The sequence below is a fragment of the Telmatherina bonti genome, assembly GCF_933228915.1.
Source record: "Telmatherina bonti genome assembly, chromosome: 22".
Lineage (NCBI taxonomy): Eukaryota > Metazoa > Chordata > Actinopteri > Atheriniformes > Telmatherinidae > Telmatherina > Telmatherina bonti.
The window spans coordinates 17,673,566-17,694,372 of record NC_136631.1 but is presented as its reverse complement, the minus strand read 5'-3'; the positions used below and the strand labels follow the sequence as shown (position 1 = coordinate 17,694,372).

The window sequence follows — 20,807 nt, the reverse complement described above, 5'->3', positions numbered from 1 at the left end:
CAGGATAAAACGGGCGCTCAACAAACAAGAACTATCCAGATGAGAGTGTGTGAATGAATGAAGTAAAAAAAAAAAAGTAATTAATTTCATTCACACATCTTTCTTGTTTAATCTTTCTTTTTGCTCCTTTTGTTTTACTCCAAAGTGTAAATCTTGGGTCTAGTTTTTAAGAAATGCGTAATACCTCGGACAGCAAAACAGAAAGGGAAAAAGGACATAATGTGTAATCTTGTACTTATTTGCATTGGGATTCAATTTATGTTTTATTCAATTTTCCCAGCATTGCTTTTATAGTGGTCATAAGTGCACCTTTTTTCCCTCTTGTGGGTGGAATAGTCCTGTTTTCACAGTGAGATTGGTATGAATGCATTTTAAGCTGTCTGCATGAGGTGGGTTTCCATGGTTACCAGGGGCACGCCAATGTTTTACAGAAGCAGAGGAATCGGGTGTGGGTGTGTAATTACATAGGAACATGTGAGTGTGTGGTGAGGAGGTGGAGGAGGAGGAGAAGGGAGTGATGTTGTTGCTGCACTTCCTGCCATGATGTTCTGTTTCCTGTTTCCTATGTGGCCTGAAATATCTGTTGTATCAAAAGTCTCCATGTGCTTGTCATGTTCAGATAATACAAACCTAGCAGGGCTCTTTGTTCAAAGGACCAGGGCCAGCTAGTCCAGACGAGACTCCAGAGCAAACATGGAGAAGTAGCATTTAGTTGTTATGCTGCAAATAAGGAACAAACTTCCAATGGAAATTAAACTTTCATCAAATGTAGACTATTTTAAATCCAGGTTATAACCATTTTGTTCTCATGCATCTATAGGCATAAAATCTGCATGGTATATGTTAACCTATCTAATCTGTTGCCTGCTTTTAAGCTTTTAATTTTAATCTTTTATATGGTTTTAATGTGATTTTATAATGATTTTTGCAATGTCTTAGGACGATTCTCTTATTATATTCTTTTATACTTTTCAATGCTTGTTCTGCTGTATTGCTTTTAATGTTTTATGAGAAGCACTTTGAATTGTCTTGTACATAAAATGGGCAACACAAACCTGCCTACCTTTTTCCTTCTGTTTATCTGTCCTTGTGGACATATGAAGATTCAATTTTATCATGATTTGGGGATGCAGAAAGAGCAACTAAAATGCACCTGTCACACTTAAAAAAAAAGGTGAGCAAAGAATAAAAGGGAAGGGTGGAAAAAAAAGGAGACTAGTATGCACAAAAAATCAGGGAAATTAAATGGTAAAATATTCATAAGAGAGAAGATCAGAAAGCAGATGGGCAAAAAGCCAGACATTCAGTTCTGCATTTCTGAGAGTACATGTAAGTGTATTAATCCCAATAAGAAACCTCTCCCCGGTAAAACACATTATATCAATCTTTATTTTCACAAATATAAAATATCAGTATGCCTGCGTGTGTTGCACCCAGTATTGTTCCCTGACTAGTCAGTGGTGACACACTGCGCTGGCATCCTTCCTCTGTCTGGCTCCTGTCTGGGGACTTTTCATCTCCACATCTCATATAAAAACCACATGAATTCACTAACCCAAGATCAGGGATGTCTGTTACAGTACCAGTCCTTTTTTTCGTACCTTTATTCTGCTTCCCACTTCACTTCGTCTCCATGGCAACAATGAAAGTAATGCAAAAGGAGCAACCCAGACAGAGGCAGGTTTGCAGCAATGAATCGTGGCAGGAAGCAGACCATTTAAGGATTTGAGTGTGGATAGATTTTTTTAAGAGAAAGTGCTGACATGACTTGTATTAGTTACCACTCTATTTGAAATCTGACAAAGATTTATTATTTAAGATTATTTTTAATACCTAAGCACAAAAAATATATGACTGCTACATGTTATTTCTAATGGGGAACAATTTTATTGAGAAAATAGTGCAATGTATCACAGTGGTGGTGGATGTATTTTAATAAGTGTTCAGCAAAGAGCAGAGGTAAAGCCAATGGGTTTGTATTGCTGCTATTAACGGGACTGGAGTGATTCAGATTAGAAGTGGTGATTATGATTCTTCCAAAAATTAGTATGAATTACCTCTTAGTATTGTGGATATAAAATATGGGCTAACAAGCTATATGAAAGATAATTCCTGTGTCATAACAGAACTCTGTATTTTAAAGTTCTGCCCTTCCAAGATGCATGAACGATATGTTCTTTTTACACTTATTATGGATTTCATCTTTGAATGGCCTCAGGTAAACATAAAAATATAAAACAAAACAAATTTCCTGTTTGACTTTTGGTTATATCACAAGATTAGAGATTGAACTATTTCATTTTATTAGTGTTTGAAAAGAATAATGGTCAGGGCTTAAATACACTCTGTTTACGGTTAGGCCATCACTGTTGTGGACTCCGTTTAGGTATATCCTTTACATTCAGTTACTCTTAAAACCACTAGAGGTCAAAGATTCTTTGAGAGTAATTGTAGTCCGTGTTTGCCTGCATCCAGATCTACACACACAAACGTTTGACTTTGTCTCTTGCTTGATAGCCAATGTCTGTTGGTACCATTTATTATTGATTCACTACAATTCTTTTAGAAGAAAATAACAATAAATACAACTAAATGTACATTTTGAGCATGTTTATAACTACAAATGTTTTGCATGCAGTTGGATACTGCAGAGCCCTGCAATGGACTGGCGACCTGTTCAGGGTGTACCCTGCCTCTCACCCAGTGATTGTTGGAATAGACTCCAGCTTCCCTGCGACCATTAATTGGACTAAGTGGTTAAGAAAATGAATGAATGAATGTATAATGAAGAAATTTTTGTCTTTAAATAAAACAAACCCTGCAGTATCGTCACAGATTAGGGTCACTTTGGAGGGAGGAGAGGAGAAAAAAAGAAACAGAAGCACAGACCTCGTCATCAGAGCAGAACACGGCCTGAGGCCTGGACACAGACTGAAGTGTCTCTGTGCTTTGCTGTTCCACCATCACATCTCAGACCTGCAGCCAAACAGCATCAGAGAAACAATGCTGTTGAGTCAAAGGTGTTGCACTAGTGACAGAAAATCATTCACCTCAAGTAAAAAGGGGAAGTTTATGATAATGAAGTACAAAGTCTATTGTTGCACAATGAACTTAGCAGATAATAACTGCTATGTATGTAACTGTGTGTGTACATATATATATATATATATATATATATATATATATATATATATATATATATATATATATATATATATATATATATATATATATATATATGTGTATATATAAATATTAATATGTGTGTGTAAAAAAAAAAAAAAGTATTAATGAAAACTAAATAACAGATCAAAGATCATACACAAGTAACAAAACACCAAACTTCTTATCAGATATGGTGACAAAACACCTCTTGTGGAAGCACTGTTTCCAGGAAGGCATTGTAGTAGCACATCCTGCAGGGATATCCTTGTGTATTTCTGGCCACAGGATATTTGGACCAGATACCTGTTCCAAATATAACATTTAGCAAAGTTGGATTTTAGCCTCTTTTTTTTTCTTTTTTTTAAATCAACCTTTAACAGCTCATAATGGACTTAGGAAAGTAATAATTTACATCTGGTTTAAAAGAGTTTTTTCCAGGCTCTCAGAATATTAGCATTTAGCCTTTTTAAAAACAAATGTTCATTTCACTTTTTATTATAAAGCGTAGGCAGGCAGCTGATGTTGTTATAGTGACAGAACCCAAGAGGGAGGAAAGGACTCTGTGAGGCAGGCTTTAGGTAAAGAGAACACTTTGTGAAATAGAGTGATAAGAAACCATATTAAGACATTAATGTCTAGACATTGAGACAAAGAGGCTAAAGACATAATGGTTTTATTAATTATCTCAGGCCAGCAAACTTACTTGAAACCAGCTTGACATATCTGTCATCAAATCAACATTCTACTGAAACAAATAACTTCCTCCACTGTTTTAAAGTGTGATTAAAGTGTTAAGAAATCTTGCCTATCCCCTCTAATGGAAATGTGGCATTGCAGAGAAGTGCAACAGCTCTGGTGTCTAACAGACACTTTAGCTCAAGAACCTAATGACTTCAAAGCCAGTGTGGCATTCAAGTACACGTACCCTCCACATGTACTTTATCTGAATAGCCTTATTATACTTAAGATACTGCCCTTTGGGAGATGTGCAAGCTCAGGTTGCTCTTCTGCTTGTTTCACTGCAATCAACCTGCTACAATCCTTTATATTGTATAGCTATTAAAAGTCTAAATACATTGAGTTCTAATTTACCTGATTGCTTGACAAGGTGTTAGTATCATAATACTACTATCGTTAACATATTAAACACAAGAGCATGAAAAGTCTTTTCTTTCAACAAGAAAGCAAACAGCTAATTTTCTTGAATACCTTATGATGTTTCTTAATCTTTACATTATTTCCTGGATTTCTTTCTCCAGTAATATTCTTAACAGAGCGTGATTTCAGCTTTAGTATTGAAGCTATTTATTAGTATTTCAGTACTAAATCTGACATGTTTTATCTGATTTATCTGTCCAGGTACAAACCTCATTCCCCCAACTTGTTCCTCCTCATTGTCTTTCTCTCTCCTCTAATCTTATGTGTGACCTGGTTTGCTGGTGTTAAGTTTATCTCAATGATCTGTGCCCCACAGGCAGGCAGAGTCAACCCAAAAAAAGCTGAGGGCACTTTTAGAATAATCAGAGGACAGAGTGGGTTCAGAGGGATGATTAAGGGAAGAGGAAGGGATGAAAATTCAGATTGGTTTTTATCTTATAGCAGCTAAAGGTTGGAATCAGCTGTGGCAAAAGGGACTTTGTGCAAATATACTGACAATGTGTGCAGTGGAAAAGTGTCTTAGATTCTTTATATCACATAACAGTAGCAAATATTAGCTTCGAATGACAGCAAGGGGGACTTTATCCATTAGATATGAGCTTAATGCTGGGTTCCTTGTGACCTTTCTGCTGCTGTTTGCCTGCAAAGCTTCAGAAATGACTCATCCACTTAATAATTAACATCAGCCCCCTAAACCTTTTTATGTGGTCCATGCTAATTATGCCACGATGCACTGGACTGTGCATATCCAATTAATGAGCTGACTGGGTAGCCAGTCAGGTTACATTCTTTTAATGTAAATTAGAGCAAATAGACCCCCCCCCCCCCCAACCCTCATCTTTCACATATATTAAAAAAACTATTTTTTTTACTCAATTAATCAAATATAGCATGGGATATTTTTATTCTTATAAATACCTTAAAAGACATGAGTTTCATGGCTCATTAAATCATGTCAGTGTGCACGAAAGCCTAATCTTAATTGTATTTACATAATGTGGGCATATTTCACATCGGATACACTTGTAAAAAGAAAAAAAAGAAGTAGTTGAGGCAAAGTGAGACAGAAACCTTTTTCATTGAAATTCTGCAAATGTCTCTATGCAAGTACTCTGGCTTCCTCTCACAGTCCAAAGACATGCAGGTTCATTTAGGTTAGGTTAATTGGAATATACAGGAATACCTGGTGACCTGCCCAGGGTGTATACCATGCCTCTTACCTAATGCCAGCTGGGATAGGCTGCAGGAACCTGCAATCAAATAAGAGAGCATAGATGATGAATGGATGGATTCAAGAAGTAAAGTCGCAGGTAACCGGTAAGGGTTTCAAGATTGGACATAAAACAGCATATACCAAAGACGGAACATTTTCACATAGGTATAGGTAAAGGTTCACTACTTTTTTGCCAAATTTGATCAGTCATCAATGAGTGTTTGTGTGTTTTTTTTCTAATAGAAAAAAAATGCATTTAACATGTCAAAGAAAGGATATTTTAACGTAATGTACAATTTTAGAATCAAGGAGTCTCAAAAATTCCAGTGAAAAGGCATAAAAGCAAAGGATGGTGTACTACCTTGAAGCTCACATGCAGTTTGAAATGAAAAATCTAGCATCAGAGTTCAATATGTTTTTCCTGACATTTGGAGTAGAAGTAGAAAGTGGCATAAAAACAAGGCCCCAACTCCATCTCCTTTTTAAAATATTGTATATATCAAGAGAAAACTTAGATGACAATTGTTGAGCAGCTAAAATCTTCTATTTAGCAATGGATGCAAATTTTTAAAAATGTAATGACTAATGTCAGGAGATGCAATGTCACTAAATATTTTTTTTTTTAAAACAAAGAGAAATACAACTTAGCATACATTGAAATTAATTGTTATCAGACATTTCACATAGGTTCTGCCTCAATGTCCTGGAGGTCTGTATTTACACTTAGTAATCCCTGAATAACGACAGAGAGCCCACTCCTATGACAGCAGATACAAATGTAGGACTTTAGCATTTCTTCTTCTTCCTTTAAAAAGTGTTTAATCCTTGTGTAGCCAGTACAAGATGAGCCTTACACACCGTTACTTCACAAAACATGTCACAGAAACTCTTGAACCACGCCTTCTGATAACTCATTTAATACTCAAGAACAGTAAGTGGACATTTGCATACTAGCTCTTGCAATGTGCAGTTATATTTTTCTCCAACAGTTGCTACTCTATTTATGACAAAGAAAATACCTTTTTCAAAACTGTTTTCTCAAGTGCTCTTCACTGCTAGTCACACAGGGGATGGTCCCCTGTCTATGAGACACACACCCTCCTGCCACTCACCTCACCTCTGGGTAAGACAGGGTGTGGTCAGAATGTCATAAAGGCAGTGTAACTTTCCATTCACCCCAACACAGCCCACTAAGCAAGCTTGCCTCACACTAAGAACTTGATGCAAATGATATAATTTAAAAATAAAAAAAAACTAAACATAATTTTACCATTTATCAGCCATTTCAATACAAGCCACATACTTTTATTGAAATAGATGCATGATTAATTACAGTAATGATTCCAAGAGTCTTTTATATTTACTATGGCAAATTAGAAAACTGAGGTTCATTCTAATACTACAGAATAATGCAATCCTGGAATGGTTGCGACACAAAACCAGATTACTACAGAGATTACACATATGGTAGATATACACAGAAAAAGCTCTCAGGCTTTGTTCTTTGCTGATACTAGAAAATGCACTCCTACCAACACGCCAACGCCTCTTCCCGCTGGAGACACATGCAATCATAATGGCACTTCATAGGAGCAAGCATTCACTCACTTTTCTTTTGGTCTACCTTGCTTTCATTCTTGGCTGCATTCCTATGCAAAACTGGCTGCTTTTTCAACACTGCAAGTTGACACTGGATCATGAACCCTTCTGTCACATCTCCTGGCAGCATGCACACAGGCTGATCGTATCAGGGTGTGTACTATCCAAACACAGAACAACATCAACTACACAGATAAAGAGCTGATCTTCCTAATTGTTTTACTGCATATGTCGCTTCACCTTTTCAAGCAGCGCCTAAAAAGGTCATGAAGCTGTAGAGGCAGACGGCAGCTGAGAGAGAAAGAAAAGCACTTCAGCCTACTCTTATCACTGTTTCATTTGGTTGTGTCCCTGCTACTTTAGCACCCTGGGTGGGAGTACTAGAAGCCTGTTTGTTGTGTAACAATTTCCTGCCTCCACACTGTCAAACTGGGCTACACTATGGTTGGATCACACTAGCTTTCATCTTTGTGAGAAAGCAAATTTCAAGTTTTTGTGTAGTATTCTTGCAAACACATTATGCAACAATTTCTTAATTGGAAACTAATCATGCAATTTAATGGGTGGTGTCTGTAAATCTGAAAAGAATCCAGTTGAAAACCTGGGCTATTGTGACAAAATTCAAAATTACAACTCAGTTCTTGAAAGAAAGTGTAATGCAATGAAAAGATCATTGTAAATAAATAAAGTATTGTAGATATATTTTTAAATGTCTCTAAATAAAGAGATTTTATTCAGTTTCCAAAGTAAACCATTATGTAAATCACTAATTCACTAATAAATCTAAATACTTTGAAGACCTCAAAAGAAGTATTAACATCAAATGATGTTGCAACTCTTCGTTTGAAAATGATGGTACATCATACTGTTGCCATGACAATACATGTGAGAATATCAGCATGTGAAAAAAAATGTTACAATGTAAAATGACAATATGTTTATAAAACCTGCATGTTGGCAATTAGTTTTTAATGACTACCATGCAAGATCACATTATCTAGCTAATTTGGCCGCATTCATAGATAAGTTACTGACATCTCTGTTAAGTACAGGAGAATTTTTGTGATGACAAAAAAAAACAACAAAACAAAACAAAACACTTGAACTTAGTTCATCTAATATTAGTTAATCTAATAACATCGTGAAAGACCCCACTCAAGACTTATAACACTCTAAAGATAACAAAAACGTTGAAATGTGAACACAAACGTTTGAAGTTTGGTCTTCTAATATTGTACATAAACAGTTTACATCAATAACAAATCTTTGTACACTCATAAACAGAAAAAAATGGCAAAAATGCTTACATTAAAGGCATTTGATGGATGTCTAAGCTTTACATGATTTAACATTTGTATAACTTTTAACAACTAAAAAAAAAGATAGATGCTCACTTCAACAGTCTTGTGTCAAAGTGACACAGATGGCATTAAAAACCTTTAGAAGACAAACAAAGACGTAAAAATAGCTGTTTCTTCAGTTATCTTACATGTCTTTGTAACAAAGTAGTCAACTGCATGGAAGTTTTTAAAAACTAATGATCAGGGCAGGAAATAAACACATAAAACTAAACACCTGAAACAAAGTGTTTGTGCTTTTCTGGCCATTTCCAGCTAAGACTTTGATTAACGTTCAAATTTGCTTGTCTGTGATCTGTTGGGAATGGTAAATAATGCATCTATGGTAACCTTTCAGATGTATGACTAATTACATGAAGCATCAAGTAGGTCTGATAAAAAGGTGGACATAACCTGCATGTCAGATTTTGTTTATCCACACCGTGTTAGAGAAACTGATACCGGGTTGCTGTCTCACAAACAGTTTTCAATTGAAACCAGCTACACCCAAGGATTTCTTAAATTTATGCAAGTCCACGCCTTTCCATGGTCTCAACTTGCTGCCTTTCTCTTCACCCAAAGGTAGGGGTTAAGCAAACAAAAAGCAGCCGCAAAAAATACAGGTTTAAATTGTATATGTAAAAAGGATCACAGAAAATCATTAACGAAGCTGACTATAGAAAAGCTATGCCACCTTCAATGTTTTCCCCAAAACACAGGCTAGTAAAATGGCATATATAGAGATAAAACATCCATCCGTCCATCCATCTTCTGCCGCTTATCTGGGGTCGGGTCGCGGGGGCACGTCCCCTCCCAGGGGGACGTGCCCCGAACACAGGGAGGCGTCCAGGAGGCATCTTGACCAGATGCCTGAGCCACCTCAACTGGCTCCTCACGATGTGGAGGAGCAGCGGCTCTACTCTGAGCCCCTCCCGAATGACCGAGCTCCTCACCCTATCTCCAAGGGAGAGCCCAGCCACTCTGCGGAGGAAACTCATTGCGGCCGCCTGTATACAAGATCTCGTTCTTTTGGTCACAACCCACAGCTCATGACCATAGGTGAGGGTAGGTGAGTCTCATCCCAGCCGCTTCACACTCAGCTGCAAATCGCTCAAGCAAGAGCTGGAGATCATGGCCAGATGGAGCCAACAGAACCACGTCATCCACAAAAAGCAGAGACCCAATCCTAAGGCCACCAAACCGGATCCCCTCAAGACCTCAGTTGCGCCTAGAAATTCTGTCCATATAAGTTATGAACAGAATCAGTGATAAAGGGCAGCCTTGGTGAAGTCCAACCTTCACTGGAAATGAATCCGACTAACTCCCGGCAATGCAGACCAAGCTCTGACACCTGTTGTACAGGGACCAGACAGCTCGTACAAGGGGGTCCGGTTACCCATACTCCCAGAGTACCCCCCACAGCAGCCCCCAGAGTAAACAATCGAACGCCTTCTCCAGGTCCACAAAGCACAGTCCACATGCAGACTGGTTGGGCAAAATCCCATGGCCCTGCCATGACCCCCAATGAGGGTATAGAGCTGGTCCACTGTTCCGCACCCAGGATGAAAACCACACTGCTCTTCCTCAATTTGAGATTCAACCATCTGACGAACCGTACTCTCCAGGACCCCTGAATAGACCTTACCAGGGAGGCTGAGGAGTGTATTTGCCCTGTAAGTGAAACACACCCTGCCAGTTCAGAGGCACTGTCCCCAATGTCCATGCAATGCTGCAGAGGTGTGTCAGCCAGGACAGCCCCACAATATCCAGAGCCTTCAGTAACTCCGGGCAGATCTCATCCACCCCCGGGGCCCTTGCAGCCAAGGAGCTTTTTGACCACCTCAGCGACTTAAGCCCCAGAGACAGGAGAGTTCACCGCTGAGTCCCCCAGCTCTGCTTCCTCATCGGAAGACGTGTTGGTAGGATTGAGGAGGTCTTTGAAGTATTCCTTCCACTGACCCACAACATCCCAATTTGAGGTCAGCAGCTCCCCATCTCCACTGTGCACAGTATTGACAGAGCATTACTTTCCCCTCCTGAGTCGCCGTGGACCGGAATCGCCTCAAAGCCATCCAGAAGCCATTCTCCATGGCCTCACCTAACTCCTTCCACGACAGAGTTTTTGCTTTGGTGACAGCCGAAGCTGCATGCCACTTAGCCTGTCGGTACTTATCAGCTGCCTCCAGAGTCCCACAGGCCAAGATGGCCCGATAAGACTCCTTCTTCAGCTTGACGGCATACCTCACTGCTTGTGTCCACCAACGAATTCTGTTATTACTGCCATGACAGGCACCAACGACTTTAAGGCCACAGCTCCAGCTGGCCGCTTCAACAATAGAGGCACAGAACACAGCCCACTTGGACTCAATATCCCCCGCCTCACTCGGGTCATGGTTGAAACTCTGCTGAAGGTGGGGGTTGAAGCTCACTCTGACGGTGGACTCTGCGAGACATTCCCAGAAAACCCTCACAACATGTTTGGGCCTGCTCGATCTGACCGGCTTCCTCCCCCACCATCTGAGCCAGCTCAACACCAGGTGGTGATCAGTTGACAGCCCCACCATCCTCCCAATCACTCCCCTCCAGGTCTCACTGTCATTGTCATGTTAGCATTAAAGTCCCCCAGCAGAACAACGGAGTCCTCAGAGGGAGCATCCTCCAACACTCCCTCCAAGGACTCCAGAAAGGAAGGGTACTCTGAAATGCTGTTCGGTGTATAAGCACAGACAACAGTCAGAACCTTCCCCAACCTTAAGACGGAGGGAAACTACCCTTCCGTCCACCAAGCCGGTGCAGGCACCAAGCCGGTTCGAATGTGAATACCCACACCTGCTCGGCACTCCAGTGTGGAAGAGGAGCCAGTCCCTCTTGAAGGTACTGGTTCCAGAGCCCAAGCCATGCAGAGGTGCATCCAACTATATCTAGTCGGAACCGCTCAACCTCGCACACAAGCTCAGGCTCCTTCCTCACCAGAGAGGTGACATTCCACGTACCTAGAGCCAGTTTCTGCAGTCGGGGATCGGACCCCCAGAGTCCCCCACCTCTTGCTGCCGCCCAACTCATATTGCACCCAACCACTATGGTTCCTCCCACAGATGGTGAGCCCACCGGAGGTGGGGCCCATGTAACCCCGACCGGGCCCCATGGGCAAAGGCCCGGCCAACAGATGCTCACCCTCGTGCCCCACCCCCAGGCCTGGCTTCAGAGGGGGGTCACAGTGACCCAAGGTCATAGTCATCATGGAGGTCTTTGAGCCGCACTTAGTCTGGTCCCTCCCCTAGACACCTAATTGCCATGGGTGACCCTACCAGGGACATAAAGCCCCCAACAACATAGCTGCTAGGATCTTCAGGACACACAAGATATAAAACATTGCTCTGTATTAGTAGGGTTGTTTGAGCACAGAAGGATTGATATTTATTAGGATGTATAATACATTTACCCCTTTGTATTCTGCTTCCAGCAAAAAAAAAACCCCCACACATTTTTATCTCTTTTCAGAGCTAAATATTTTCCTGAATTACTAATAACCTCTATACAAAATGTTAAACACTTAGATTTGATCTGTTTATAATTATCTTTCAGATATATTTTTCTTCTCTAAAGACATACAAAAAAATGACAAATATCAACCCAGAGGTAACTACTTAAACTGGAAAATTTTATCTCTGACTCTTGTGTTGTAAACAACCCTGATTGGCTAAATGATAGCTTAAACCATAACAACCTTGACAATTTAACACGATTAACTGCTTGTGTACTAATCGTTCTAAATTTACTGATCTTTCAGACACAATCTTCTGTTAGTCTGACTATTAGAGACCAATGCAGAGTGTGACTCACAATTGCTCAATTCGGCCTGTCCACATGTCCTGTAGTGTACAAATTAAGTTACACACTATATACAGTCTGTGGTTAGATAGGCTCAAAATGCTCAAAACAGGTAACATCCATTCATGTCATGTCATTAAATGATATCTATATCAAACTAACTCATCTATTCTTTCTCTCTTCCAACACAGAAAAAATGGAATACCCTAAAGATTGCACAGATCTCCAAAGGTTTAACCTTTCTATGATTCTTATTTTTTATCAAATAAACATTGAGCTTCCCAATGAAATGATACTTGCTTAAGAAAAAAACCAATGCACTATTTTTTTTTATATTCCATTTCTGTTAGATTTTGTTTGAAACAGATTGCTCTTGATAAGCCAATCACTTCTTCCTTCCATCACGGCCGATCTGCTCTTTGTTAATACACTTGAATTCCCCGCTGTGCACTTCTTGAAAACCGCAGACGTCTGCTAAAGGCTACACAAACCATGTGACGATCGAGCGTTTTGAACTTCCGTTGTCAAGTGCACTAAAGAAGATAGAAGTCGCACCCGCCTACAGCGAGTTAAAACTGGAAAGCGATTGGATGAATATCACCGTGGCAATGGGATGACGTATTCATTCCTTACTCCAATTGGAGGAAACTCCGTGGCCCCAGCCCCTGCAGCACTCCAGTCATTCAAACTACCATTAACGGCCCGCCTCTTTCCCCCGCGCTTAAGAACTATTGGTTTAAACTGCTAACCAATCATGTCCATCAAAAGAGACTAAGCCTTATAATTGGATAGTTAACGTCCAGCTGAATACCCCCCCCCCCCCCCCCCCCCCCACACCGCCTCCGCCTCCGCCTCCTCCTATTTTAGCACGTTCAGATTTTTTTTCCCTTTTTTTTTTAGTGCTACTGCTGTTCTTTGCCTTTCTGACCAATCTGAAATCGGATCAATTTGAAGAGCAAAATTGGACCTCACTAGGTCAGAAACCACGAGTATTTCTCTTTTTTCCCTTAAAATCGTAGGTTTACTGGCGTACGATTAAATTGATGAGTTGTAGACTCGGTTGATGAATTACACGAATAGGGCTAACACGGGATTTAATATTAAAAGGAGTGGTCGGTGTAGCTAACCGTAGCCAGCTAGTTTGTGCTAACTTCCCAGCGAGCTGCACCAGACAGCTTTGTGGCGGGTGCCTTGCAGGACGAGATGACGAGCGGATCTCTACGTCTGATGCTCACAGACAAGCTCAGCTAAAGAAAAGACTTTCATAGGTGGTTTGTTACGTGTGGCAATTGATTGCTCGGACTGGGTGGTAATTATGGTTAAAGAGCAAAAGTAAACTAAGCGTAGGGGGATTTTTTTCTTTCTTTTTTGGCGTTTTAAAAAAATTTTTTTTATTCTCGCATTTTTATGACTAGGTTGAACTTAATATAGATATATTAAAGCAACAGCAGACGGATGAAGATGTTTCACCACATTAATATCGTTGTACTTCTTTTAATCACCTTCTAACAATAATATTTTTATTTATTTATTTTTTGCAGCCTGTGGGGAATAACAGCCGTACTAAATCCATTTTCAAGTTAACTCCTCGACTGGCATATACCCCTGGATTTCTTTCTCCTTCGTCTCCCTGAATACACAAACTATGGATCGGACGGATCTTATTCAGAAGGCCAAGCTGGCAGAGCAGGCTGAGCGCTACGACGACATGGCAGATTGTATGAAGGAGGTAACTGAGAAAGGAGGCGAGCTGTCAAACGAGGAGAGGAACCTGCTCTCAGTCGCCTACAAAAACGTGGTTGGGGCGAGGCGGTCCGCATGGAGGGTGTTGTCCAGCATCGGACTCAAGACCGAGGGAAGCGACAAAAAACAGCAGATGGTCAAGGAATATCGGGAGAAGGTGGAGAAAGAGCTGGAAGAGATCTGCAATACTGTTTTGGTAAGAGTGAAAATGTCCCACAGGGGTCCATGTTTCCCCTGATGAGAAGGAAAGGTACAGCACAAAAATATGCTTTCCTGCTGGTTTAGATCATGATAGATTTAAACAACTCTAGATGCTCTCAAAGAATTTCTGCTGGATTAAAACAGAGAGAAATCAGAGGAATACACTATATTTGCTCTGTTTAAAGGTTGCTTTGAGTGTTAATAAGACCCTCCCCCCTTTTTGTTCGTAAATATACACACATAAGACATGTTCATATTTGTTTTTAACCCATTTGCACATTTCACTGGTATGAACTATCTCTGCTATAGAAACATTGTTAAGCCAAAGAGTACAAGCCAGTATTATTTAGTCCTCCCACTCTATCTTCCTTTTGGGAATACAGATTTAGAACAATGAGCTTGTAACTTAGTGAGGGTGTGAACAGACAAGAAGTCATAGTACCAAATCAGCAAGGTGTGTCAGAATGACATAAGTGTTAACTCATGTGCACAGAAAACGCAATGGTTCAGACCTTGTATAACAGTATGTTTGTCATCCATTCAGTCCCATCTGGCAGACAGAAGCTTAATGTGGTTGCCCAAGTGCAAGAATTTACATGCATAAATGACTCATACTCCCCCCAAAGCCCAGTTGATACAGCTCACCAAAAATGACACTTTCCTGCTGAGCAACTTTATTGAACCAGTGGGTTTAAATGCATTCTCGGGCATTACTTTGCCACCTTTTAAGGCTTAGCTGTAATGGAATGCTGGATGATGTACTTTCACTCCTTGCTTAATCTAGTGCAACTGTAAAGATTGGTACATTGTTGGTAGTCTGACTGAATAATGGATGGATAATCTGGATGGAAGCTTAGTTGTATGATTGAGATAATTTTCCTAAGCCTCTGTCCTAAAATTACAAATGCACTGAAAACAGCACGGGTTGCTTATTGTACGCCAGCTCTCCATGTGTTTCCTTGAGCCTTTGTGCTCCTGTAGCTTTCAGTATCTCTGCCAGTTTGTGTTGACGGAGGGTTTGTCAGCAGAAGAAGGCTGTGTTGGTCCTCAAGCCTTAGCTTGTCCGCATGAGCTTGACAAGTCAGTGATACACCCTAAAAGTTTAGAAGAGCAGAGAAAGCCACAGACATGTAAGCTGCTTGTATGTCTACACTTTCAAACCAGACAGACTTGCATCTCAGCTGAGAGGAGGTAAAAGCACAGAAATGCTTGGATCCCAGTTTCTACACCTGTTTAAAGCAGGTTGTAAATAAGTCATGCAACATCTTCAGAGCGTGCCATTTTGTGCATTTGCTGAGTGAAGCTGGAAGATGAGCTATTGGAGCGTTTCTAATTGCATAGTGAGAGATCAGTATTTGAGATCAGACTCTGCCAGCAGAGGTACAATTTGATCCAAACTCAGTCCCTCCCTTTTGACCCAGCCCCTCTTTTCTTATGGGAATCAAGTCATAGTGGTCATTTGTTTGGCAATTCAAGTGCTAACCTGTAGATGTGCGAGATATTCACTGCAACTTGATCCCAATAAGAAAAGAGGTTCCTTACTTTAGGTGATGTGGAAGTTGTCTTTTTTTTTTTTATATATTGTGGAGGAAATGTTTTGAAATGTGGACACCAACACATGAGGGTTTCAGTGGATCCAAACTTTGTTTCTGTGACTGAGAAGTGCCTGTTGGCAGAGCTTGAAGGGGAAATATTTTACTGTCTTCAGATGACAGTAAAAATGATCATTTGTTCTCTATGTTGCTCATTATAGTTGTGCTGTTACGTAAACCATTGGTTATTAGAACTGAAGTGTTTGCAAGCATTTTGACTCCATGTGAAACAATTAATCTGTTCTATAAATCGGTTAACTTGTATATAAGTCATGGTTTCACTGACAGATTATCCATTGTAATCTGTCTGGCATGTCTGCTGAAAAACTCGCATGATTTAGCCTGGAGTGTAACCACAGGATATGACTTTGCACACATGATTTGTGTTTTGCAACATTGCGACATATTTGGCTCCTATTTATGATACTTTTTTTTTTCTAAGAAACTAGGTTTAGGGAGATTAATATTATGGGGTGATCAAGAGTTCATTGTCATCACTAACAGTGTCTAAATTATATTTTCCCCATTTACTCTTTTTTTTTTTCTTTTTTTTTTTTTTTTTCCTACTGGAGATAGCTGGGATTAACAGGTATCCTACTACACTGCTGTCACTCCTCTGGTGCTGTGCTCACCCTGCACTGGTGCATGTCTTATGAATTGTCTGTAACTAAAACACACCTGCTTTGGGAATTTAAATTCAAACATTTAAAAATATTTATAACGCATCCAAGTGATTTGCTTTAGTTAAAATGAACTCTGGCATATAAGAAAAGAGAACACTTCTCATTTTTCTGTCATTTTTTTTAAACCTTTTTTTTTTTTTTCTTTTTTTTTTTGGGGGCAAACTTGCTTTAGAAGTTCCTGTTTGGCTGTAAACTAACTAACTGTAGTGGTTAGTAAAACCTTAATGTGACATGACAAACTCGGAATGCAGATATTTCTGCTTTACCAAAATAAAGGCTACAGCTCCTTAGTCCCAGCACCTAAAGTTTGCATAGCTAGATAAATATATTGATACTTTATTTATCCTCAAGGGGGAAATTTAGGGTGTTACAACAGTTCCTTTAAAAAAAAAACAAAAAAAAACGCCCAAAAAAAACCCAGATCTTTTTTTAAGCCTTTAAACAGTAAAATAACTCGGCATTTTCACATTTTACCTGTGAAAATGCGTATTTTTACTGTTAAGCAAAACTGATTTGTAATTTTGATTTACCCTTTTTTTGGCATTTAACTAAACGTTTAAACAATCTGTGATTAATAATTATTTAAAATATTCTAAATGGCATTCAATCACAATATATTTAGTAAAACATGAACTGTAAAATACTATTATAATTACTTTTTCAGAGGCCAACGAAGAAAACAGTGACAAGTCTTTTTAAAATCATCAGTAACTTCAGTGTCAGCAATAAGATATCTGGTCTTGCTGCACGGTGCTGAAAAGAGGAGGATAATTATCTGGGACAGAAGACAGCTGGGAACACACCAAAGAGCTAACCTGCTTGTGAAGAACTGGAACAACCTCAGCTGAAACTGGCACAAAGCTCCTGATGGATGAACTGTTTTTTTTATGTTGGTCAGCAGATATGAAGAGCAAAAATGGTATTAATTATACAACACATGGAAGGCTTTGTTCAGTGTTGATATGCAAAGTCGATGTGATTGTCATTGCGTTATTTGGTTTTGTTTGATGGCTAGTCTGTGAATCTGACATGACTACAGTGCTGGTGGATAATAATCCCTTAAACGTGGCTCTTTCAGGGTATTATGTTATAATTGTCTCTTTATTTGGTGGATCACTGTAAACAGCTGTTGGATTTAATATTAGTGCTGTACATCCAAAAAATAGATCTGATTGTACTTTTTTTTTTTAAAAAAAACAAAAAAACATTTTTCTTCTCTCTTAGAAACTGCTGGATAATCATTTAATTGAGAACTCCACAAATCCAGAGAGCAAAGTGTTCTATCTAAAAATGAAGGGGGACTACTATAGATACCTTGCTGAAGTTGCCTCTGGAGACGACAAATCAAGTGAGTTCACAGCAACACTACATTTTGTTTAAAGTTACTGTTTTGTTAAACATTTTTTGCATCTTGTGCTTAAATAGATCCTTTTTTTTTTTTTTTTTTTTTTTTTTTTTTTTTTTTTTATAAACAGTCAGAGTTTATGTTCACCTCAATAAAACCTCATAACTTTAAAAATGTCATGATTAAATTCTGATAAAAATTAACTGTGTCTCTTTGGAATTGTTAATGATTTATGTTCTCAGAGACCATTGAAAACTCACAGCAAGCATACCAGTCAGCATTTGACATCAGCAAGACCGAGATGGAGCCCACACATCCCATTCGCTTGGGCCTGGCACTTAACTTCTCAGTCTTCTACTATGAGATCCTCAACTCTCCAGATAAAGCCTGCGATTTGGCCAAAAAGGTCTATAGACTTTCTTTCGCCCAAGCCTTTAGCTGTAAACAACCTCGCATGGGCTGTTGTCGCAGTATTAACATTTGTCTTCTTGGTTTCAGGCATTTGATGATGCCATTGCAGAGCTTGACCAGCTACACGAGGAGTCTTACAAAGACAGCACCCTCATCATGCAGCTCCTCAGAGACAACCTCACAGTGAGTGTTCTGCTTTTACGCGACACAAAAATGATCCCCAGCGTGAACAAATGGTATCATGCTTCTTTAGATGTATCTGCCTTACAGCTTCAAACAATTTCTTACATCATAGTGTTGCATCACATCTCTGAGAAGAATGTAGTGTTTTCCACTGCGTTACTTCCTACCTCCAGCAGCACGGACTTGGTCTGTAGGGTAACCAGTTTGTGAACAGTGGCTGCAGTTGCATGTATAATAATCTCTAGAAAGGGTTTTATGGAACACATTGTGCAAGAAGGAAATTAAGAACAATCATATCAAAGTCTGGAAGAACTGAAAGTTAGGTTGATAACAGTCCATCTAATGGCATGTGATTATGTTTTGATTCCATCTGGCAGTGAAGATGAGGGGATAATGTCATACTTGAAGGACACGAAGGCGAAAAATCACAAAACATTGTATTGATGTAATGTATTGCATTGTGAATGTATTGATGAATGTTGGTTGAACAAGCATTTTATTCTAATCAATTTGTTCTGGTTTAAGGAAGGATTATCAAATATCTGTGTATTTTCTTTTTTTTTTTTTTTTTAACCATAATCTGAAATAACAATGTTTAGTTTTAGTTTCTTACTACAAAGCAATGCAAAACAGGGATCCAAAAAAGAAACACTTCAAATGCCAGGGTTGTACATAGGTGTTTAAAGACTTATTTCCTTTTAATGAAACGGAAGATGCATCAAAATTCAGAAATACTAATGTTATTTTGCTATGCTCGTCTTTCTCTTCACAGTTATGGACATCAGACAACGCTCCTGAGGAGGGTGATGGTGGAGAAGGAGATGGCGGGGAGACTGAAAACTAAAGCATGCACATCCTGACAAATTATCTCCAAAAACAACTCAAAAGGAAAAAAAAAAAAAAAAAAGAGAAACTTTTTACATATTATTATTATTCATTCCTTAATTCTCCACTCAAACATTCTACCAATGAATTTCATGGCTGAAAATGGTTGTTATAAAATATAAATAAATATATATAAGATTAAAAAATAACAAAAAAAAACCCTCTTTTTCACAGTTGAGCTTTGGGCAGTATCTAGTGAAAAGAGGAATCCTCCATTCCTTTGGTTTGTCTTGGCCTTCCCATTTGTGCTGTTTCAGTTGTAGAAGAGTGATTGCTACCACAACATATCAGACCCCAGTTTACTTTTATAGGAACAGAAGCCAAAATCCAGTAAGTTGTGCAAGTTTGGGTTGTTGTCCATTGTGACATTATATACGGTATATATATAATATAACAAAAATAAAATGCTCTTTTCTCAAATCTCTCTTTGTAGTGTCTGTCTACAAAGTTAAGTGCTACTGTTACAGCAGCCAAAGCTTAAGTTAAAACATTTCCAACCTGCAGGGAAAGCCGGTGCATTTTTACATGCTGGCAGCAGATTTTACAACACAGCCAAGTAATGCCCATTTAATGAATCTTCACTTTCTGCCCTGGTTAGGATGCCACGTCTTTCACTGAAGCATGTTTGGTTTGGGGGTGTGGGTAATGGTGGGTCATGTCTTGCCAAATGCATGGACGTTTTGAATTGGGAGGAAGACAATTTTGTCATGCACGTTTCTTGAGATATTACACTGGAATGGGAATAGTTGCTGTAACTCACAAATTCATGTGTCAGTATCAGCCATTTTCAATGCAGGTTTGTACACACTCCACAAGGGTGAGATTTGTTAGTCTATCCAGTGATTTGTCACTAGAGATTTGGACCACTATTTTGCCATTCATTCAGCTGTAGTCCCCCCCCAAAAGCTTTGTGGAACCATTGAACCCTAATGTGTCAACCATGTTGTCATGAATAAAACGTTTTATAAATCAAGTACGAAGTTTTCCTGTTCTTAAACATCATTTATTGAATACAAATATCTGAGAACTATATCTGTCTGTCTGTCTACCTGTGTACATATTAATGTCGTTTGTTAGGTGTGACTATTTCAGTTGTGCCCCGGGGAAAAAAATATTAAAAAACTAACAAAAAAAAAAAAAAAAAAATATATATATATATATATATATATATATATATATATATATATATATATATATATATATATATATATATAAAAATAAGCTTAGCAATTTGCAGGAATTATATGTGTGGATATTTTTATTCACACATTTTGCTTTGAACAGTCTTTTTCACACTTTTGTCCCAGAAGAACTCATCTAGAAGTCTCATCTATTTTGTTTTTTTTTTTAGATTATTTGAATTTATGTACTTGACCCAGAAATCAAAACATGTTGACGGAATCTGAATATATACTGGACCAGTTGCACCATTTAAATACTCCTTAAAAATTAGCCTACCGT

At 38.9% G+C, this 20,807-nt stretch overlaps 1 protein-coding gene across 2 annotated transcripts; it reads left to right on the top strand.

The window, feature by feature from the left end:
• The first annotated feature begins 13,163 nt into the window (after positions 1 to 13,163).
• LOC306772478 (14-3-3 protein beta/alpha-1-like) lies at positions 13,164 to 20,301 on the top strand. 2 transcript variants are annotated; one of them, XM_079261965.1, is made up of 6 exons: positions 13,164 to 13,278; positions 13,845 to 14,242; positions 17,747 to 17,870; positions 18,110 to 18,273; positions 18,366 to 18,461; positions 19,234 to 20,301. In XM_079261965.1, the coding sequence occupies exons 2-6, from the start codon at positions 13,949 to 13,951 to the stop codon at positions 19,303 to 19,305; spliced, it is 750 nt and encodes a 249-aa protein (XP_079118091.1). In that variant the 5' UTR covers positions 13,164 to 13,278; positions 13,845 to 13,948; the 3' UTR covers positions 19,306 to 20,301. The 2 variants fall into 2 exon arrangements, with proteins under 2 accessions (XP_079118091.1, XP_079118092.1); XM_079261966.1 differs by lacking the exon at positions 13,164 to 13,278 and adding an exon at positions 13,425 to 13,571.
• Positions 20,302 to 20,807: the final 506 nt, after the last annotated feature.